Raw genomic sequence first — 23,728 nt, 5'->3', positions numbered from 1 at the left:
GTGCAAATGTCTCCCCACCCTCTTGGTAAATCGTCTTTGGCAGCCAGACCTGCAGCTTCTGGATCTTGCCTGTGGTCTCCGGGCTGCTATTGCTGACACACCTGGTCTGCTGCCCTTCTCTCCTGAGTTTGTCTTATCTGATTCCCGGGCCTTCTTGCTTTTCTCCGCTCTTTCTCATTTTCTGGTGGTCTCTGTTCTCTTTTCTGTCTTCCTTTTGTCTTCCCCCCTTTCAACGTTTCAATCTCTTTCTGTTTCTCATTGTCCCTTTCTTCATGTGCCTTTTCTTACCTTTGTCTCTTCCCCCTCTCTACTGCCACCCCATTCGTTCCAGACTTGAAGTCTCCATTCAGTTTGATCTTTTCTTTCATTCTTTTACCTAAAAATTTATTAGTTTCTGTCAGGGAAAATAAAAGCCAAGTAGACTGAAAATGAATACATCCAGTTCTTGCTACGAGAAGGGAAAGCGACGCTTACTGTGTGTCCACACCAGGAGATAGCCTGCCACAGTCACACAGTGGAGAGGCCTGCTTGGTGCCGGGGCCCATGCTTTACCACCCACACTGCCTGTACGAGCAGGACATTTTCTGACCCAGAGTCCATGCCCAATGGTGACAGAATGACTTCTGTGGTGACACTCTTCTGGTGACATAGTCTTTGCGCCTCAGTGTCAAGGTTTGTCTTGACACTGCCTGAGAGGAGTTTCCTGGAAAGTGTCCACAGCCATGATTACATATAAGAGGAGACTGCCAGAGTCATTTGAAGGCATCAAGTTGTCTGTAGGAGAAGCTTGGTGATCGGAGGAGTTGCTGCTGGGGGTGGCTATCCTGAGTGCACATTTGGACTTTGCCTGCTCGGCAACCTCAGGCATCTTACTAAATCTCTCTGAGCCTCAGCAGTGGGATCTAGTGGTCACCATTTCTTGGATGTGTCACAAGGATATGATGTGGCTCAGGGAAACACTGGATTGTAATGTGTTTTAAGCTCATCTGAAGAAAAGCACCGTGCAAATCCCAGTTATTGTGATTATTATGAGGTTCAGCATGACCAAATGCAAACAATTTGTTCCATCTGAATGAGGCTTTTAAAAATACACTGGGGCCAGTAATTACAGGAATGTAGGCTCCCCTAAACATGTTCGCAATTAGGAAGGGATGTAACTGAATGAACTGGGGCATGGCAGGGGACTCTCAGGTCCTTGACATGTTCTTGGTTAGCTCAGTCAAACTTTTCTTGATCAGAAAATGGAAAAAAGCAGAAAGTTCTCATCCCTTGTGTCTTTCTTAGAAGAAGATAATAAACCCAGTGGCCAAAGAATGTTAACATTTAACTGACTTTCCTTATGTATCAAGACCTTTTTCTGAAACTATGATTGTTAAGGATTTTAAGACCCAAATCAGTATAGGGTATGATTTTCTTGTTTGTGATTAAAACATGGAAGTAATTATAGATCTCAAAGTAATTTTTATTTACACAAAAATAATATATACATTCCTGATCCTTGAAAAAATTGAAACATTACTTGATGACATCTAAGACTTCTTTGACTACTACCGTCTCTCCTGATTCCCTTTTACTTTTCTCAGAGGCAATGACCATTATCAGTTTGGTGTTTTTCTTTCCAAGCTTTTCCATCTTTAGAGGTAGAGAAAACCAAGGTGGACATGGCACACAAGTCTCCACATGGTTTTCCCCTGTAGTTTAACCTCATATCCTGGGCCAGATTGTATGCTTCTTGAGACCAGAAACCACAGGAGCTCCTTGATCTGATTCCACACCACTCCCAGGCCTGGCATAGAATCATGGAGAAGTGAGGGGAATGGTGAGGAACAGTTAACTAAACCCTTGTTTGAGAAAAATTATTGTCCCGCAGTTTACTCAAGTAGAGCTAGTAACTCAGCTGGGCAAGTTTCAGATTCTGTGTTTCAAAACCACCTCAACCCACCCAGTGGAAACCAGAATATTCTCATGGCTTTACAAAAACGCCTGAGCTTTAAGCTTGATCTAAAGGGCTCAGCAAAGAAGCACGGCTGCTGAGAGTCTTCCTGTCTGCCTCAGGCTCCCTGTCTCAGCCTCCAGGTATCCCTATCCTCATGCTCCACTTGCCCAGACATAGACCTAAAAGAAACTCCTGTCCATATTCGTGGGGGTCCCTTCAGGGGCAGTTGTGTGTCATCAGCCACCCTCAGAGTTGGCTCTGAAACATTCCCTGGTTTCTCCTTCAGTGGTTTATGAAGGTCAGGAAGAAACACATGTGATATTTTGTGGAGGTTCTGGACAATCCTAATGTTGTCAGGAACCCTGCTGGCCCCTTCAGATGACATATACACCCAGACATATATCGATAGTGATGGAAGAATTCCGTCTTTTCTTCAAATTCTCTTTTCTTTCTATTTTTACTTTCTTTCCTTAAAATGTTGCCTAGGATGGGTTCCTGTGGAAAGGACAGTGCTGGGGTTGCAACTCCTATCTCAGTGGTTTGACAAGTTCTCAAGAAATAAGGTTTATGGCTGTTTTTAGGAGACTCCATCACAGGCCCTCCTCACCATCCAGGCTTCTGTCCTGTTTGCGCATATCTGGAATAGGATTGACTGTACTCCTGGCTCTCTGGGCACCACACCCTCTTGCCTGCCTCAATGCCTTTGTTAATGTTGTTCCTTTTGGCCTGAGGGGAACCAGGCCCATCCCTGCTAGCCAAACTCCACCTTCTCCTGGGAGCCTTCCCTGGTGACTTGGTTGGGTCCACATTTCGCTGACGTCCTCTTCTCCCACTGTCATCATCATTGCTCACAACATTCCGACCATACCATCCTCCTTGTTGTTCCTTGAATGTGCCAGGCATGCCCATTTCCGGGCCTTAGTACGTGCTGTTTCCTCTGTTGAAGTGCTCTTTTCTGAAGTGCATGGTTTCCTTCCTCACCGTCTGCAGGTCTCTGTTCAGGTGTCATTTGACCATCCTCTCTTAAACAGTAACACTCTCACTTCCCCTGACTCCCTCCCTACCTTCCTACTCTGCTTTTTACTCTCCCTAACATTTATCCCACATGAGTTAGTATACAGTTGTTTGTCTCTCTGTTTATTTTCTTTTTTTTTAAATGTAATACTGTTTATTTAACTTCAAAAACATTTCAGCATTCTAAACATACAAAAAAAAATAACAGAACGTTGCAAATCATGTTTAAGTACAGGAGGTTCTTGAACTTTCATGGATGCAGTGGCTCTTTGCTTTGCTGACAATGAAGAGTTCTACAGTTTGTTTAAAAACAAACAGTTTAAAAACTACCGCACTTAAAAAAAAATTCTCATGCCAGCTGACCTCTCTGTCCACAGCTAAGATGGCAGCAGAATGCTATGTCACTATATACAGAAACAAGACAACCTGAAGCTAAATGGATGCCCCTGCAGAGTCAACAGGTCCAGCCTCACAGTGCACGCCCTGAGCTACAGCCCCTCCAAAAGGCATCTTCCCCACAGCCTCAACGCCGAGCAAGGAGCATCAAGAGTTTGTCTCGGTTGTTTTGTTCTTTTTACAAACTATAGATATATACAGTTGAAAACTCAGAATTTCTAGCCAATAACCATAGTTAACACCACCTTACAAATTAAAAAACAAAAGCCAGAAGCATCTTTAAATGCCTTGTCACACCCACAGCAAAGTGCACAGAGTGAGGAGAACACGAAGAGGGCCTTTTCATTTTAAAAATGTTTGGAAATATGTACAACTTTGATACAGTTTCAGGGTGCTCCAGACACCCATGGCCACTTCATGTAAACCAATGACAATTTCTAGAGCACTTTGAGAGACTACAATATGATCGTGATCAAATTTTGTAATTAAACCTAATGAGGGCAACAGACACTTCTCAAATAAGAGATGAGTCAATTACGGCGCTCCCCTACTCTAAGTATTCACAAGGAGACAGATAAACAGTTTCTTTATTCATCCTCCTCCTCCTCCTCCTCCTCCTCTTCTTCCTCCTCCTCTTCTTCATCTTCCTCTTCCACCTTTTTCCGGGCAACTTTAGCAGGACCCTTTGCACCATCAAACTTTCCTTTTGACTTATAGTCAGCAACATCCTTCTCATACTTCTCCTTCAGCTTTGCTGCCTTAGTGATGTATAAGGCTGCTTTTCACTGTCATTTAAATTATTCCACATCTCACCCAGCTTTTTTGCCACATCTCCAATAGAGATGCCGGGGTTTGTGGATTTGATCTTGGGACGGAATTCTGAACAGAACAGGAAGAATCCAGACGGTGGCCTTTTGGGACCATTAGGATCCTTCTTCTTCTTGCCTCCCTTAGCTGGTCCATAATCCTTCATTTCCCGATCATAGCGCACTTTATCTGCCTTTGCCATTTCATCAAATTTAGATTTCTCTTTCCCGGACATCGTCTTCCACCTCTCAGAGCACTTCTTGGAAAATTCTGCAAAATTGACAGGGACCTCTGGGTTTTTCTTCTTATGTTCTTCTCTGCACGTCTGCACAAAGAAGGCATAAGCAGACATCTTGCCCTTTGGTTTTTTCGGGTCACCTTTAGCCATCCTGACTGTATTGTTCGCTAGTCTGGGCAGCGCAGGGCACGATGCGCGGCTCAGCGCTCCCCAGCCTCGCGCTAGCTGCCTCCACGAGAGCCGCCTTCTCTCTGTTTATTTTCTACTTTCCCCATTAGAATGTAGAAACATGAGGGTGGAGACTTGTTCTGCTTTGTTCACCGCTTTATTCCCAACACCTAGAAATTGCTTACCAGGTGGTAGTCATGTAGTAAATATTTGTTGAAAAACAAATAAACAACTCTAACTACCATATTTTACCCCCCTTAAAAAAAGTTTCTACACTGATTATAGGTGCCATGACCAGCCAGGCCTGCACTGAGGCATTTGGCAGGAGTTGGATGATGAAGCTTTATTCATGCCCTGAGCTGTGCGCTCTCCAGTTGTTTCACGTGCAGGTCTTGTCTTAATTATGTTGTGAACTACTTGGGGGTAGAGATCAAATTTTGTTCTTCTTCTTAACTACTTAACACTTGAAATGGGTCTGGATTCCATTAGTGCTTATCTGTTTATTGTTCCAATGTGGTCATTAACTGCTTATTGACTGATTGATTAGTGATAGCAAATCCTGATGAGGTCAAATTGACCCTAAGGACAGAGTGGGTGTGGCTATTGGAAGCTGCATTTGGGTCCTTATGTAAAATCCTGGGTTCTCCTTGCAGTATGTGGTATCTCTGACCATTGTCTGAATGTCTGCGGCTCTTTCTTCCACCTTCCTAACCTAGATTCTGACAAACATATTCCTGGCATTAAAAGTGGTTGTAAAACTAGAAACATAGATCACTGTATATAAACCAAAGTATGTCTTTATCCACTACTTATGAAGTAGTCTTTGAGAGAGACTTAATTTTTCCCTTTTCAGTATATTTATTTACAGCCTCTTCATATGGATTTGAAGCAGCTTATCATACACAGTGAAGTGGTTACATAAAAAAAGTAGAAAATTAAAACTAAGAAAAAGGAAAATTCAAATTTGTTGACCATGAGGGTCAACACAATTGCTGTTATTGCTCTTCAATCTTGGTTCAGGGATTTCTGACAGCAATTCTCAAAGGAAAACACCATCAGTTACATGGCCTTCACAATCAGAAAGTAAGATAACTAAGTTTTTTTGTGGCAAAAGAGAGCATTTCTCAGAACTGAATTCTAAAAAGAATATCTCATGGGGGACTTTATAAAGGTGGGTACCACATGATAAAATGGACAAAGTTCTCAACAGCATTTTGACAGCCGAAGAAGTGGTGAGTTTCACATGTGTATTTCTTATAGTTTTGGCAAAAATTGAGCACATGAATGAGGGGGTTTTATTCAATGTACATAACAAAATTAAGGATCTGACTTCAATATGTGACTTGGTGAAAGCTATTATGAATTGTCTGTTTTGTTACTCACCATATACCCTGTATACATAGTTTAGTAGGTGGTCAATTGTTAAGTTAATAGATGAATAAAGTGTCTCTCATATTTGGTACTATTCCAGGTTCAATGTTAAATAGTAAACAGATACATATTGAGCACCTACTAATGCCAGGTGGTTTGCTGGGCACTTTCATATATATTGTTCCACTTATCCCCTTTTAAACACATTTTCTTATTGAAGAATATTCAGGTCATAAGTGTATAATGATGAATTATTACAAAGTAAACACCTCCATGTAACCACTGCCCAAATCAAGAAATAGAACATTAATCAAGACCCTGAAAGTCCCCATGTTCTACCCGCTCCCTCCTCCCTTGTGGTACCATTATCCTGACTTCTAATGCCATAGATTAGTGTTGTTTTTGGTTGTTGTTTTTGAGCTTTATGTAAATGCAGCCACTCAGTATGAAGGTCTTTGTGTCTGGCTTAATTTTGTCAACATTATGTTTGTGAAGTTCTTCTATGTTGTGGCATATGGCTTTAATTCTTTCAGTCTCATTGCTGTATAATAGTGCATTGTATGATTATAGCACAATTTGTTGTTGTCCATTTTCAGTTAATAGATCTTTGGATTGTCTTCTCCTTTGGGGTGTAACAAACCATGCTGCAATGAATATTTTTCAATATGCCTTTTGGTGCATTTCTGTTGGGTTATCTGCCAAGGCTGGAGTTACTTAGCTATGGAGTTTGCATATGTTTAGCTTTAGAGAGATTGTCCTACAGTTCTCCTAAATGATTACTATATCAATTATTTTCCTACTACTAGTGTGAGAGTTCTAGTTGCTCTACATCTTTGCACACACTTGACATTATTACTTGCAAATTTCAGACATTTGATAGGTATGAGTGGTTCTCAACATGATTTAATTTGCAATTATCTGATACCTGATGAGGTTGAGCCAATATCTTTTTTACTGGCTTTGAAAATATCTTCTTTTATGTCTTTTCCTTTTTATTTTTTAAGAAAAGAGATTGCCTTTTACTCATTGACTTATAGGCATACTTTGTAACTTCTGCACACTAGCTCTATTTCTTTTTAATTCTTTACAATAACTGTGAATTATAATAACATTTTATACAGGCAGATACTGAGGTCACAGAAGTTAAGTAATTTACTCAAGGACACTTGGAGTATTAGGGTATAAAAATTATTCCTTCTCTTCAGTGGCTTTTTATCTACTTGTTTGGGGAAATAATGCTGAGAACAATTATGAGTAATATTAGCTAGTAAATATTAAAGAATTAATCTGTATGGTGCAGGCTATGAATGACGTAATAGTTAAAAGATCAGTGTGAGATTTCTAGTGGAGGTCAGATTTAGTCTAAGGCTTGAAGGATAGGTATAATTGAGGAAGTAGAGAGGAAATTAAAAAAACATTTCAGGGAGGGTGACCACAAGAGCAGAGGCACGGAGCTGGAAGTAATAATACTACTAACAACTTGCCTTTGAATAGCCCTTTGCAGAACTTTTTTCTGTCTTAAGACCACCTCTCTTATGCAGGGACATGAGTGCAGGGACCATGACTGTTCCATTCACTCAGGCGTGTCCAGTGTACCCCATGGTGCCTGGCACATGACCAGTGCTTAATAAATATGTTCAAATAAAATGAATGAATGAGTGAATTCAATCCCAACAATGTCCCTGTAGACTTAATAGGATAGAATTTAAATGATTAAGGTGAGGGTTAAAAGTTAAAAGACAATTAGATGACCAATTTATGGCTTCTGAAAGATTTCTACAGGAACTAGTGGTAAATTGTAATTAGAGAGAGAGATTATAGAGATTCTGATCAGTTAAAACTTGATGTGGCATGTAGGAAAGCATAAAGTGTCACTGAGAGGTCTTGAACAGAGGGAGGTGAAAAAGTGCAAACAGTGTTTTGCAAAATTCATAAGTGATTGAATGGGGACTGGACAAGAAGCAGGGGGACAGCTAAGAAGAGGCTGTTGCAATGATATAGGCACTCACTTATGTATTCAACAAACATTTATTGAAACTGTAGAATACATCTGGCATGGCCGGGTGCGGTGGCTCACGCCTGTAATCCCAGCACTTTTGGAGGCTGAGGCGGGTGGATCATGAGGTCAAGAGATCGAGACCATCCTGGCCAACACGGTGAAACCCCGTCTCTACTAAAAATACAAAAAAATTAGCCAACTGTGGTGGCAGGCACCTGTAATCCCAGCTACTTGGGAGGCTGAGGCAGGAGAATTGCTTGAACCCAGGAGGCGGAGGTTGTAGTGAGCTGAGATAGTGCCATTGTACTCCAGCCTAGGGAAAAAGACTGAAACTCCACCTCAAAAAAAAAAAAAAAAAAAAAAAAAAAAAAAGACTACATCTGGCGCCAAACTTCATGCTGCTGAAGAATAGCAAGATGTGTAAGTTGTGAGCCTTGCCATCAAGGAGTTTATAGTCTAAAAGGAGAGCTTAGACAAGCACACAAATAATTATAACTCAATAAACAATGATTTTTTTAATAGCACAAATAAAGACTATGGAGTTCAGAAAAGGATAAGATCTGCTCTGGCCGAAGCATCAGGAAGGGTTCAAGCAGTACTCTGGAGCTGCGTCCTGCCTGCCTCTGCCTCCCTACTCCCCTGCCTCCTCTCTGTCACATTATCTTCCATTATTACCTTGAATTGTCTTGTTTATTTGTTGTTGTTTGTCTCTCCCTTTCTTCAGTAGAATACAAGCTCCAAGATGACGAGCTAACTTGTTTTGGACACTGCTGTATCCCTAATACTTCGCCTAATATCTGGCAGTAACATGGATTTTTTTTTTTTTTAAAGAAAATTTGGAATGAATGAATAAAGTATCATCAGCATCAGATCCCATAAGACAAACGGAATTTGGTCATTCAGGAAAAGTTGCGGGGAAAGATATTATTTTAGGTGGAGGGTACATGAAGTCCTACAGGGAATGGAGAATGAAAGATGGATCTATAATACAGACTTAAGAACAACTATTGAGATAACAGAGTGGATGAGATGTGAAGAATAAGACAAGGCCAATGATGATTCCAAAGTTTGTGCCTTTGAAGCATGATAGAATGAAGATTGAGAGAATGGCAGTAGGAAAGAAATTGAGAAGACAAGCCAGTTTGTCTGGAAGTCGTTGACAATAGAAGGCATCATATCTGTGAGCATTTGTAGAGACTGGATTGAAGTGCACAATCAGGTCTGAACAAGGTGAATTGAGACTCAGTGTGAAAAAGATAATAGTAAGTTGGACCAAGCATGGGTTCTCATGAGGAGAAAGTTCATAAAAAGAAGAGTCCTTGGAAAGGCCGCACAGTCTTGGGAACTGGATGAGAGGAATTACCTGGGGAGATGGGGAAAGACCATTGAAGGGAGTATTTCATGAAAGACGGTCATCAGTGCCCACTGTCCAGAACTGTGGAAGTTGGAAATCTTTAGGCTTATTGGATGGAGGGCAACATCACCTTCAAAGGAATACTTCTTGAAGGATGATGGCAAAAACATATATATATATATTCAGCTAACTGTTATTCTTTCTGCCCACCATTCTATTAGGGCTGATTGCTAGAATACTAAGAGAATGTTTAAAAATTATTGCTTTATATTAAGTTTTTAATTTTTTCAGTTAAGAAAATAAAATATGCTTATTGTACAGAAAATTTTGATTTCTTTTTCTGTTTTAGTAGAGATTAGATCTCACTATGTTGTCCAGGCTAGTCTCAAACTCCTGAGCTCAAGTGATCCTCCTGCCTTGGCTTCCCAAACTGCTGGGATTACTGCCCATTTATTTAATGCCCTCAGCAAACCATATAGGTAAATGTTTCTGCTTTTTGACTGTTCTTGTTTCTCTGAGTTGTGTATCCTTTCCTCTGACTGCCAGCACCATTGCCACTGGAGCTGTTTTGTCATTCACATTTTCTTCAATTCTAGTGAGGATTTCAAATGTTTATTGGCTATCTGTATAGCTTCTTTTGTGAATTTATTAATAAGGAAGTTTTTCATTTTTATGGACTCAGATACCTATTGCCACATTGCTTGCCAAAAGGGATGATGAGTTTATGCTCTAGTATGTATATATATATTTATACTAAAATTATATATAATTATATATAAATAAAAATTATATAATTTTATAAACTGAAAATATATAATTTTATAAACTAAAAAATTATGTATAGTTTTATAAACTAAAAAATTATATAGTTTCATAAACTAAAAAATATACATAGTTTTATAAACTAAAAAGTTATATATAGTAGTATAAACTAAAAAATTATGTATATAATTTTATAAGCTAAAAAATTATATATATAATTTTTTTCTTTAGTAAGTCTATGCTCTAGTATAGTGTATATGTGTATTTGTGTGTATATATACTAGAGCATAGACAAGCTAAAAGAAAAAAAATATATATTTTTCTTTTTTAAGAATTGTCTCATGTCTCTTGCTCATTTAAAATAATATTATTTTCAGGTAGGGATATAATTCATGTTTGAGTGTAGAATGAAAAGAGCTGAAAATATTGGAGGGGGAGGGTATATACTTGGATTTTGGGCTCTGGAAAATGTGAAGGTTGAAGTGTAAGAATACTGAACCTATAAGGCAGAATGCAATGGGAGATGGAGTATTGGACTGCTTTTCGGCTTCAGGAAACACTGTATGATAACAATTTTGTTCCTTTCTTGGGTTATGACTAAGCTGGAAGAGCATCATACTTTAATTATAGTATTTTGAAAAAACACAAATAAATAAGATTGTTTTTGTTTTTGATCAGTGTCTCCAAGGCAAGATGGAGAATGAAGGGGAAAAAAAAATGAACCAACAAAAGAAATTGATCATCAGGTTGTTTAATTATCAATTTTAATTTAATGCCCTCATCAAACCATATAGGTAAACACTTAGTAGACTCACTGGATGGTTGGTTACAAGAGCTTCTTATAAAATCAAACATACTTTAGATTTGTGTTCTTTCTCATAATTATTCTGATTGTTTATTTGAGCCAAAAGCTATGATAAGTTTGCATAAGGAGTGGGATTTAATAAAAATTTGTTGGATGAGTAGTTGAATGAATGAATCCATGGTAATAGATTCAGCTGCACCTGAACATGAGCAAAGAATCATAAATTTACTTTAATCAAGTGCTACAAAATCATAATTAAGTTATGGTGTTGTCTAAAATTATTTTGAAGGATAAAATTTTAGGATGAACTTGAAATACTTCTAGGAAATGTCATGAAGCAGAGTAATCTATATCTATGAATTAATATTTTATGATTATGAGATAGCATTGCAGAGTCTCATAATTTCCTACTGCTCCATTTTAAATTCAATGAATCAGTTGGAAAAACTGGGACCTGCTAAAGATATGGAAGGAATTTTTCTATTTTTAATGACAGGTACATTGAGGTTAAATTGTCTCATGACAAAGTCCATTTTGACACTTGGAAGTAGCATCGTTTGGTAGGAGTTTTACTGACTGTATTTGTTCAGATGTTTCTTTAGTGGTGGCTCCCACTGCTGAATACTTTATTATTTGCTCTTGTAGAAATTTAGGAAGAAAATTTAAAATATTGTTAATCTGCATCTGAATGTGTACACATGAATAGTGAGGGTGATTGGGAGAGAAATCGGGTGCATGTTGAGATGATAATGATTCATTGCTTTGTGGTGCTTGCCTCCCTTTGTGGTACCAGCCTCTCTCTCTGAGGGTAATCCTACTTATCTTCCAAGGCCTGGGGAGATGGTGCACCAGCAGGACTCTCATCAAATGGAAGTCCCCTGGTATATGGTTGTGATGCTTGGCTGTAGTTGAAAAAGACAGAAAAATCTGAGGTCTCACTGGTGAGGGATACACTACAAAGCTCTGGGCCTGATGCCTGGGCTATCTGAACTTGCTTTTGATGGTCCTCTTGGGTTATGTTTGTTTGCTGCAGTATCTTCTCCTGTAGGTACTGGTATAGTGGACTGGAATGGATGGCACCCCTCTCCACAGAACAGGGCTCTTGGTCTCTCTGCACCTGCTTTTCAAGACTTGGCCAGGGGACTGAAGAATTATCTTCTTTCTTGGCTGGACTTTTTTGGTCACCACCTTCTCCTGCCAGCTCTTGGGGACTTTCATCTTCCTCCTCAGATGTTACAGTTTCCTTTGTTTCAAGTTGTATTTTGTGGGAGGCTGAATTGTCCTCATCCAGACTTTTTAACATAGTATTCTGGGCCTCTGTTGCTCTACCTTTCTCTTCTTTGCTACTTGGGCCTTGGACCTTTAATTCATTTCTGCTATCTTCCTTTCCAGGGAGCTGCATTAGGGAAAGCTGGTCAGTGAAGTCTTCATCCAGGGCACCTGTGATCTCTATTTCCAGGGACTTTCTGTTTTTATCTCCTGCTGTGGATTCCTGTGCTTCTGGGTGTCCACTGGGCTCCACAGCTGCACCTGGGCCTTTGGTCCCTGGGCCTTGATACTTGTGTTCTCCTCTGGAAGGCTGTTCCTGGTCGTCTGTGAGCTGTACATCCTCTCCTCTGACTGCAGGCACCACTGCCTCCTGAGCTCTGTTTTTCTCACCAGGTGTTCCCTGCCTCTGGGTATCTGGGTTATTATTGTGACCTCCTTGCACAGACTCTCCATGTGGGTCCCCTTGACTCTTGGAGTCCCCTTGCATAGGCAGTTCACCTGTCTCTGAGCTGCTGTTATCTTCCTCTGAAGCCAGGCTACTGGGAGTTTCAGAAGACCCCTCATCATTCTGTGTGAATGGTGACTCAGAGTCCTCCCCCTGGTAACCATCCTCCTCCTCAACTGGTTTGTCATGAGTCTTGGTGGCCCTACTATTTTCTCCTGCAGACTGCTTCTCAAGTGGTGCTAAGTCTTGTGTGCTTTCTCTTGCCCCCAGTGTCCTTGCTGCTGCAGGTGCGTTTTTTCTGTTCACAAATGCTTCTGTTGTGCCTTCTTTTGTGTGTTCTGCCTCTCCTCCTGAGACTGCCGTTCCTTCAAGTTCAGGGTGAGTCTGATCTCCTCCTTCTGAGCTTAGATATTGTGTCTCAGAATCCTTTTTAGCATCTTTTGATTTTGATAATCCTTGGAATTCCTGATACTGCCCATCCTGTGTTTGGGTTTCCAGGACTAGTGGCTGAGTTTTTCTGTCACGTTCTTTCTGCCCTGCTGTTTCATGGGTCTCAGGGCCTCTCCTCTCTTTCCTTTCATCTCTCATGTCAGGTGTTTCTGAACCATTTCTGCTACCACCTTGGACTGGCAGGTCCTTTGTTTCACTTTCTTTTTCTTGGGTCTCAGATGTTCTGCCATAATCCTCAGGTTCACCCGAATTCGTTGTCTCAGCTGGTGTCTGGTCAGCATCCTTTCCTGGATCTTGAGTGTCAAATGTTCTACAGACATCCTCAGGATCAGTTGATTTCTGTGTCTGAGATAGTGTCCTGGCAGCAGCTTGTTCTGGCAGGTCAGCACGCTCTGAACTGGGTTCATCTTCTCCTTGCAGGGGTGGTTCTTGTGTATTAGAGTATTTCTCCTTTTCTGTTCTAACTTCCTGATCTTCAGATGGTCTTTGTGTTTCTTCTTCTGGTGGTGAATTTTGGGGTTCCAAGTTTCCTTCTTGTTCTCCAAAATGGTCTCTTATCTTGGAGACACTTTGCTCTCTGACTGGTTCGTCTCCCTCCTGGGAGATCTTCTTATCTTGTCCCTTCCTCTTTGTGGGACTACTGGTCTGTTTTGATCTTGCCATTGGCTTATTTGCCTTAAGTTGGCCTTCATTGTCTTCTGTTGTTTGTACATCTTGGGCCACTTCCTGAATCTGTTCATCTCCTTCCAGGTGTTGGTTCTTAGGGTCATTGTATTCAGATGCTTCTCCTGGAAAGTTGTGAGTCTTGGCTTCTCTCCATGGGTCCACTCTGTTGTTTCCAACTGCTCCACTTTCTTCAGGGATGAGCTGAGATAATGATGCCATTCCTGAAGGAAGCATCCTCTCTTCTTGAGTTGGGGAAGTTCCCGCTGTCCACTGACCATCTCTGGTGGTTGCCTGAAGATCCACATCATCTGGCTTCTCCTTCTCTGGTTTAGTCACCTGTCTTAGTTCTGAACTTAGTAACAATTGTATGTCAAGATAACAGAGGTTCAACAAGTTGAAGATTGCAAGAACAAATTCATCAAAACTGATGATGCCATTATTGTCAATATTCAGAAGATTCGAATTTTTTTCCACAGCATGAAGGACACATGGCTGCATGAAAAACACAGTGAGAAGTCAGCTTATCTGTATGTGGTCCAGTGTCCTATGAGTCTCCCAAGAATCCTGTTTTTCTGACCCCATTCCTCAGTAACTGGTTAACTTTCCCAGAATAGCAAGAATTTATTGATTCTGCATGCCATTTTTCATCAGAGAGCTATGCCCGGGAAAGAGCATTTACAACACGTGTGAGTTGCATTTTGATGCATAATGGTTTGTGACTCCTTTCAGAAGTCGGCTTTGCAGAAGCAATAATCCCAGTAATGAAAACCTCTTTTTTCTCTAAGCAATTGAACAGAGTAGGGAATTGAGACTGAAAATAGTTGTTCAAGAGACAGTGAGTGCTGAGAACTGTTAGCTAGATGTAAAATGGTTGGGGATCACATATGCTTATCTTGCTTGGATTATAAAGAAAGGGTGAGTGGGAAAGAATTTCCACAGCTCTGTGAGCAGCTCACCTGAAAAAAGTCCCCAAACTCGCCCTGGAGGAGTTGTTTCAGCTCTCTGCCAGTCAGTGTGGCCCCGTTACTGTCCTCACTGGCATATTTGTGGAATGTCTCAATTACACAGAGGACATCTCTTAGGAGCTGAGGCATCTTTACAAACTCAGGAGAGGCTGTGAGAAAGAATAAACAAAGCTCATTTTCCAGGATGGGTCCTTCAGGGAGGAGATACCAAAATCATCCTTTTTGTTCCTCCCCCATCTCCACTGCAACCCCTACTCTATTCTGTATCTTAAAATATTATATCTGAACTCCAGGGGTGATTTAGTTTTGTACCAGACATTGTGGTGAGATCAGATCCAGCATAGGTAGGTATTATAAGAGACAATTCACCCCAACCTTCAGTAAACAGCAACATTCATGTGCTCAGAGAAAGCTTCATTGCAAAAGGAAGGTGATAAGGGAACTCAAGCATAAGGATTGAAATGCAGAGATGAAGCCAATAGAGTTGGACCCATTCTTCCAGCCTCATCCAAGAGTGTCTATCTGCTTTCCTCTCTCTTTGGCTCAGTCTAGCCTCCTCTGGTTAGGAGGGTATAACCTTTAAAGTTAGTAAAGTTTCTAGTGGAAAGAGAAGTCACACCAAGAAAATTAACCCCTATGTTTGCAGGTGGTAACAACATGCTTTAACCAAGAAGACATGATTCCATGTCCCAACCCCTTCATTTCCCATCCTTTAAATGCTTCTACATTTTCATTGCAATAGAGATCTGATCCTGTGCCTTGTTGAATAATATTCATGCCTATGATGTCCAAACAATTTATATTTTTTTTGAAAAAGAAAATGATCAAAGAAGTTCCATAAGCAAGGAATGCATTTAGGTGGCTGGCACTCCCAGTTTATTATTATTAATAAGGGTTGACATAGACTTAAAGTGTGTTTCCTCTGAAATCCTCTTGCAATCTCACATATAAGCAAAACAGCAGATGAAATCCCAAGTACGCTCAAGCAGATGGACTTACCTAGTTCACAAACAAGAGCAGGTAGAACGTGGGGCAGCAGGCTGTGATCTGACAGCAGTAGCTGGAACCTTTTATTGAGGTCCTAATTGCACAGTTAAGAAGGAGACACCCTCTGGGTCTGATGACCTGACATCACCACCAAATTCAGTCTCCCCTCCTCTGTTGTCAGTTGTCTTAATTTTATTTCCTTCTTTAGGCAGTTTCAATTAAATCTTAGCTTCAGATGCATCAAAAGAAAGGGGAAGGGGTTTCTTGAATCATTAACTGACTTTTGCAGATTATAGTTTTGAAGGCTCTTCAAGGTAGTGTTGGCTTCCCTCCCCCATTTTTTAACCTAAGGACATAATTATATTTCTGTCTGACAAATCATAGTGCTGGCAGGGACCTCATAAGTCATCTGATTCCTCTGTCTGCCCGCAGGATGGCCTGTATTTGACCCAACCCTGAGAGAGGGGTGTCAATCATGTGTTTAAAAATAAAGGCCCCCATTTAGCCATGTGACAAAAGTGGAGACAACAGTTGATTCAGAGGTTTCAATGCTCTGCTCTCCTTGCCCAGAGGCAGAGTTAGCAAAAAAAAATCTCTTGCTTGATGTGCAAAACCTTGCTTACCTAAGATGTGCTATTTTAAAAATGTGATTGATATTTGCTTTTTAAAGACACTTTTACTATCCAAGGAACTTGGAACCAATAATCTACATTACTGTGTTCTCCCTGTAAAGGGGAAAGGGAGATGTTGAAATCATCAAGCTGAGAACAGAAGTAAGTCTGAGATGCTGAACTGGCAAACATTTTGTCTCCTAATCTGCATCCTTCTTGGTAGAGAATATTTAATAAAAATAAGAATTAGATTCAATGGTTTTCTTAAATATTTTTTAAAAATAGAGTATGTTTTAAAACACCCTTGCCTCCCTGTCAGGGATGAAAGAAATAGACAGATCAATGCAAACAAATATAAAAGACACAGACCAAGTTAAAGATGGGGTGGGAATGGGGGTAATTATATGAGAAAGCTGAAGCTAAGGGAAGCATTACTATTGAGCAAAAACCTTATTCTGAATTTCCTGATTATCAAGGAACATACAAGGGAACTAAATTTTGGAGAAAAACATCCATACTGATAATTTACACCTATAAACAATTTCTCAGCATCCCACCAAAGGGAGAAGACTTCGGGGAATTGGAATTGGCATGTGAAGGTCATCTTAGTTCTGATTGGTTAATATCCCCTGAGTACCAACTATTTCTCAACACTATGCCAGGAACTGAAGTGTTTAGAGTTGAGTAAGTTATATCTTCCTGCCCTGGAGCTCATGGGCCAGTCTCATGAAGAACTGGGTATATTCAAGGCTGGATTGGAAAGAAACACTTATGGGAGACATAATAACTGTCTTCAAACATTTGAAGGATTTTTATGGGTGTGGAAGAGAAAAGAATTAATGTTTATTGAACACTTATGACATGTCAGGAGCTTTACATGGGCTATCTTAATCCTCACAACCCTTTTAGGTAGTTATTATCCTCTTTTAACAGATAAGAAAGTTAAGGCTTTTAGCTGTTAAGCAGTTTACCTACGGACGTGTACCTTTACTAGGTAATGGCAGATCCAGGATTCAGAAATGAAATGTCTCAAGAAAGTATGTTTCGGAACCCATAGTTTTTTTCATTACGTTGAGTTTCTTATTTGTGTAATGCCAGGTAATACAGCTGGAATCAATGCTTAAAACTTTCTAAAAAGCAGACTCTATCTCTTAAGAACTTTCTAGGGAGCAGAGTTGTCTGACAATGACTTGGGCCACTACTAGAGCAATAAAGTGTTCCTACAGAGGCTGAATCATGATCTGTTGGCTAGGTTTTGGGAGAAGTCTTGCCATGGGAAGACGTAAGACAGGAGTGGCTTACTGTGAAGGGTATAGAACTCTTTCAATTTTAAATGTCTATGGTTTTATGTTATAGTTTCTATTTAGGAAGTTAGAGTTGGATCTTGCCTTGCCTCTAAACAGTGGCTCTGTAACTGTTTTATAGGCATTCCTGCTTTTTTAGTCCTTACTCAAGACCATTTAATTAATACCCATACTCTGGGTGCATGGTAACTAAGAGGGATGGCCACAGGAGGAAAGAGATTGCTTTCTGTCCAGTGCTTAAAAAAAAGTATTTGGATTGCTGTACAAAAAGCCACAAACAACTCAACAATTACCAAAGAGAAGATCTTGTTTGCCCTTTCTTCTCCTTCAAAACAGATCCCTCTAACAGCCCTGTCTAATTTTATATGGGGATAGTATAGAAAGGAAGTGGCGAGGCGGGATCAGAGGCTGAGGGAGAAGAACACAACAAAAATATGTTGATTAATATAGAACTATCTTTAAGAGCCAATTATTCTTCAAAGGTCACAACTGAAGTCTTGAATGAGGGCTTTAGATAAAACCTATGATGGCTACTTTGAAAAGAAATGGCTAATAAAACAATTTTTAATGATTATAATACTGGAAAATTTGGCAAGCAAAAAAAGAGGGCTGCAGCTTATACTTATATTTTCATTATCTTTTTTACTTATAGAAGTAACAGAAGTTTGTTCAAGATGATGATGAACTAAAAAATGTATATTCTAAAGTCCCTAAATCTTCTAAAAGGATCAATATACAAAAAGAAAAAAATAAACCGAAATTATGAACAGAAATAAAGGAGAATCATAACTGAGTAAGAGATTTCAATAAATTTATGGAAAATGGAAAGTGGATGGTAGAATGTTCATGACTGAAATAAGTGGAGAAAGCCTCATCCCAGAATGTATTATGAGGGCATGGCAGAGGTGAAGGCAAATCTGAACCTGGAAAAGCACTGGACTCAGAATTAGCAGGTATGATGGAAGTATGAATGAGAAGTGGGGCTGTAAACAGGCACAGTAGTTGAAGGTTTGTATAAGGGATTCTGTCTTAGTGGTCATTCCCATCTCCCTCTTCCACTTTATAGTGTAGAGCATAGATATATGGGCATCTACTTTCTAATCTCTCTAGCAAAATTCCACATGACTCTTTCCTAAAGAAATTGGACAAACTTCTTACAAATACTAAATGTAAGTTCCTTGAGGGCAGGACTCTCTGTGCTTTATTTTCCACTTTATCTTCAGAAGTTAGGAGAGTACCTGGACTGTGGTAGGTGCTCTGTCAGTATTTGTTGACCAACTAATAGACTGTCTGAAAGACATCTAGTATTAATATTGTTGCTACAGGAAAACCTGCTTTATGATAACATTTAGAGGTAGGGGAAGTTTGCAGCCTGATAGCCACTTACTTGCAAATTGAAAGACTTTTTCCCCAAACCTGCCACAAAATTCCCACTAAGTGTAAAAATGGTCCTATTTATGCAAATCAGGAAAAACCAGATCTTTTTATTGATATAAATGGGCAACTAAGACTATTTAAGCATATGAATAAGTCAACAGCTGGAAAGAGAAAGAACAATATTATGCTTAAGAAAACTGACCCTAGAGGAAATAGAAGTAATTCAGATAACAAAAGAAAAATTAAAAAACTCTAATTAATATTTTTAATTCTTTGAGGAGCTTCCATACTGTTTTCCACAATGATGGTACCACTTTACATTTTTACCAACGTGTATGAGGGTTCCCTTTTCTTCATGCCCTTGCCAAAACTTGTTGTCTTTTGTCTTTTTGATACTAGCCATTTAAAAAGGTGTGAGGTGATATCTTATTGTGGTTTTAATTTGCAATTATCTGATTAGTGATGTTGAGCATTTTTTTCAAATAACCTGTTAGCTATTTGTATATCTTCTTTTGAGAAATGTCTATTCAGGTCCTTTGCCCATTTTTAAATTGGATTGTTTACTTGCTATTGAGTTATTTGAGTTCCTTATATATTTTGTATATTAACCCCTAGCATTCTACTTCTGGCTATATATCCTAAGGAAATGTAATAAGTATGTCAAAGAGATATCCACACTCCCATGTTCACTGTGGCACACTATTCACAATAGCCAAGATATGGACTCAACCTAAGTGTCCATCAGTGCATGAATAGATAAAGAAAATGTGAGATATATATATATATATCTATATATATATATATATCTATATCTATATATATATGTGTATATATATATATATACACACACACACACACACAATAGAATAACTATTCAGCCTTTAAAAGGAAGGAAATACTGTCATTTATGACAATACTGATGAACTTAAAGGACATTATGCCTGGTGAAATAACCTAGGCACAGAAAGATAAATACTGCATATCTCATAAGTTGAACTCATAGATGCAGAGAGTAAAATGGTGGTGACCAGGGACTGTGTGGAAAGGGCAAATAAGGAGATGTTGGCCAAAAGATACAAAGTTTCTGTTAGACAGGAGAATTATGTCTGGAGATCTATTTTACAGTATGATGACTATAGTTAATAATAATGTATTGTATACTTGAATATTGCATAGAGAGTAGATTTCAAATGAGATAAGCATGTGAGGTGATGGATGTGTTAATTAGCTTGATTTAATCATTTCACAATCTATACATGTATCAAAACAAAAACATTACACTGTACATCATAAATATATGCAACTTTTCTTATTATTTTCATTTAAACAGTTCTTTTCTTCTTTGTAAAACATTTGTACAGATTTATGGGGTACATGTGAAATTTTGTTACATGCATATAACAAAATTCATATAGTGATCAAGTTAGGGTATTTAGGGTGTCCATCATCCAAGTACAATACTTTTTTGTACAACTTTGGTTTATCAATTTAAAAACAAATAAAAACAATTCTAATTAATGTATTCCAAAGAGTTTAAAATGAGACAAGACCAAAAGGCAAAAGAGGCAACTGGAGAACAAAAAAATATTTTTAGATTCAAAGTAACTTCTAAAATAAAAAAAAAACAAAGTTGACAAAATCTTTTGCAATAGTGTTATCCAATAGAACTTTATATATTTGCACTTTCCAGTATGGTAGCCACTAGCTATATATGGCTACGAAGCACTTGAAATGATACTAGTGTGACTGAGGAACTAAATTTTTAATATTAGTTAATATTTATTAATTAAAAGTTAAATATAAGCAGCCACATGTGGCTAGTGACTACCTTATTGGACAATACAGTTTAGAATGTACAACAAAAAGAGAAAGAAATGTAAGAGGTGGGAGAAAAGAAGAAACATATATAATTAACTTAAGAGATCCCACTTTCAAGTAATAAGAAACTTGGAAAGATAAAATGGGAAAAAAAAAAGGAAATACATTTATCAAAGAATTGGTGAATATTTCTTAGAGACTCCACAAGATTTTCACTAGATTTATCCTTGGACATTTTAGAACACCAAGGATGAGGAAAAGAATGGTCAATTATCTTGCTCATGGCTATAAAGTTAGCAAGTGGTAAACCCAGTTTTTGCTCTCAGGCTTCTTACTTTTATGCCTATGTGCTCAATATCACAATATAGATATTTATTGGTTACCTAGTGTATTAGTCTGTTTTCATACTGCTATAAAGAAATACCTAAGACTGGGTAATTTATGAAAAAAAAAGAGGTTTAATGGACTACAGTTTCACATGGATAGGGAGGCCTCACAATCATGGCGGAAGGCAAAGGAGGATCTAAGGCACATTTTACATGGAGGCAGGAAAAGCATATGTGCAGGGCAACTGCCATTTATAAAAGTGTCACATATCATGAGACTTATTCACTATCATGAGAACAGCATAGGAAAATCCACTCCCATGATTCAATTACCTCTCACCAGGTCCCTCCCACAATACATGGAGATTATGAGAGCTACAATTCAAGATGAGATTTGGGTGGGGACACAGCCAAACCATATCACCAGGTATTAGCATCTATCCATGGAAAAAATATGGCATATTTGCTTGTATTAGAAATGTAAAAATGTAAGTGATACTGTCAAAAATTGTTGGAAAAAGCAAAATAAGTATATTATTTAGAATTAGATAAGTAACAAAATTGAAAAAATAAAAACATCAAACATTGAGATAAAGAGAAGCAAGGTAGTGTATAAGTGATTTAAATCCTTGCCTGCCATACTGGAGATATCATTTAAAATTGGTAATTTTTACTCTTAGAGGTTGCTGCCAGAAGAATAAACACAAAACATTGAAAGAGAACTTTTCCTCTGGGGAATGGGACTGGGGTTGAAGAAATGTGAAGCAGGACACTTATTTATTTATTCATTTTTATGGTAAGCTTTTCTATACCATTTGATATGTTATCATTTATATTCTGAATTAGTTTAATATAATAATTTTTTGATTTTATGAATACCTATTACATAATATACAGAGAAGAAATTAACATTTATCAACTATTCTTACTTAATAATCATTTTATGTGTGCAAACCTTATCTTCCCAAATGCATTTTAAATACCTGGAGGGAGAGACTGAATTATAGATTATTTGTGATAATTAGCTTTTCTACAAGAAATATAATGAGGAAAAAAGCCACTTGAGTTAGAATTAGACAATCTCAGTTCAAAACCCACCTCTACCACTTATCATCCATATATCACCAGTGTTTACATTTTGTATGTATATATTTTTCTCATTTTCTCTCAAATTGCTACTATAAAACTGAAATCATTCTGTTCATACCAGTTTGTAATTTTCTTTGTTTTATAAGATGAACAGATTTTTAGTACATTAAGTATCCTTTTACATGTTTTGATATGTACATAGCAGTTCATTCCATGAATATACTACAGAATATGTCACCATACTTTTTTTGATATCTTGTTTCCAGTTTTTCACTATTATGAGTCATGGTATGATGAATATCTTGTAGTTAAATCTTTGTGCACATTGTAATCAAACTTTTAAAGAACCATAGTCTCCTCCAAATTATCCCTTCTTAAAAGGCCCTTTTTAACAAGCACAGTTTTGAAAATGAAATGGTTGATGTTTGTTCTAGCTACCATATCATTTTATGTTTAAGCAGAAAAGATGTTTTCATGAGTTGTGCAAACACTTAATAGCATATTGAGGCCCTTGTATAATCAACATGTACAGTGTATTTACGTCCATATTACAGGAATTCTTTCAATGGCTGTTAGGTGACCAAGAGATAACTGTTGAATAAACAAATGAGGAAGTCCTTATGGATCTACCTCTGAACTTCAGTGATTAATCTTAAACAAGTTTCTAAACTATTCTGAGTTTGATTTCCTTATTCAGAAATGGGGAAGGGGGATAACATTGTCCAGAATTCCAGAACTGTAATGTTAATTACATGAAGTAACATATGTAAAACATTTAGCAAAAATGTTTGGTTTGTAGTGCATTCTGCTGAATTAACAACCATGGGAAGGCTGGGACTATGTGTATCTTGATCACAGTTATATCACCAGCCCATATTAAGTCCTCAATAAATATTTGTTTAGTGAAAGAAGATTGAGAGAAATGTACTAAAATGAAAGATACCAGAATTAAAAGAACTAGACTTATTCCTATCTCTAGTTCTATAAATTTGAGTCTTTACTTCTGTAGATTTAGTATCCTCATGAAAACTGAAGTGGATGGGCTAGATAATAGTAATCTCATTTATTGACTACTTACCTTATATTTTGCATACATTATTTCTACTCTTCATAATCCTGATAATTATGGATTATTATAAGGAAATTGAAGCTTAAAGATACTGTGTAAACTGACTGGGTTTTCATGACTCTAACAACTGAATTCTTTCTTTTATACAATGTTACCTCCCTGTTAATAACCAGAAGCCTTGCTTAGTCAGCCCAGGCTGCTATAACAAAGTACCAAAGACTGGGTGGCTTACAAATAACAGAAATTTATTTCTCACAGTTCTGGCAACTGGAAATCTGAGATCAGGGTGCAAGCATGGTTAAATTCTGGTTCATAGATGTCCACCTATGAACTGATATGCTTCCTGGTTCACAGATGACCACTTCTCCCTGTATCCTCACATGGTAGAAGAGCTCTCTGGGATCCCTATTATGACTGCATAAGTTCTATTTATGAGGGCTCCACACTCATAACTTAATCACCCCCCAAAGGCCACATCTCCTAATACTTTCACACTGGGGGT

General features: G+C 38.4%; 1 protein-coding gene and 1 pseudogene across 1 annotated transcript; both read right to left on the bottom strand.

Moving 5' to 3' along the window:
• Nucleotides 1–3,260: 3,260 nt before the first annotated feature.
• LOC105497873 (high mobility group protein B3 pseudogene) lies at nt 3,261–4,595 on the bottom strand (annotated as a pseudogene).
• Nucleotides 4,596–11,364: 6,769 nt separating this feature from the next.
• LOC105497874 (trichohyalin like 1) lies at nt 11,365–14,774 on the bottom strand. The gene is made up of 2 exons (XM_011769401.2): nt 14,637–14,774; nt 11,365–14,172 (listed from the first exon to the last, which is right to left on the bottom strand). The coding sequence occupies exons 1-2, from the start codon at nt 14,772–14,774 to the stop codon at nt 11,665–11,667; spliced, it is 2,646 nt and encodes an 881-aa protein (XP_011767703.2). The 3' UTR covers nt 11,365–11,664.
• Nucleotides 14,775–23,728: the final 8,954 nt, after the last annotated feature.

The sequence above is a fragment of the Macaca nemestrina genome, chromosome 1 (assembly GCF_043159975.1).
Source record: "Macaca nemestrina isolate mMacNem1 chromosome 1, mMacNem.hap1, whole genome shotgun sequence".
Taxonomy (NCBI): domain Eukaryota; kingdom Metazoa; phylum Chordata; class Mammalia; order Primates; family Cercopithecidae; genus Macaca; species Macaca nemestrina.
The sequence above is the reverse complement of the archived record's forward strand: the minus strand, read 5'-3'. Positions and strand labels throughout refer to the sequence as shown.

Bases quoted from the DNA above. Each gene is read 5' to 3' on its own strand.
- LOC105497874 (XM_011769401.2), bottom strand. From the start codon at position 14,774: ATGCCTCAGCTCCTAAGAGATGTCCTCTGTGTAATTGAGACATTCCAC. The intron at 14,173-14,636 runs GTGAGCTGCTCA...TTTTTCATGCAG, and splicing joins AGTTTGGGGACTTTTTTCAG to CCATGTGTCCTTCATGCTGT.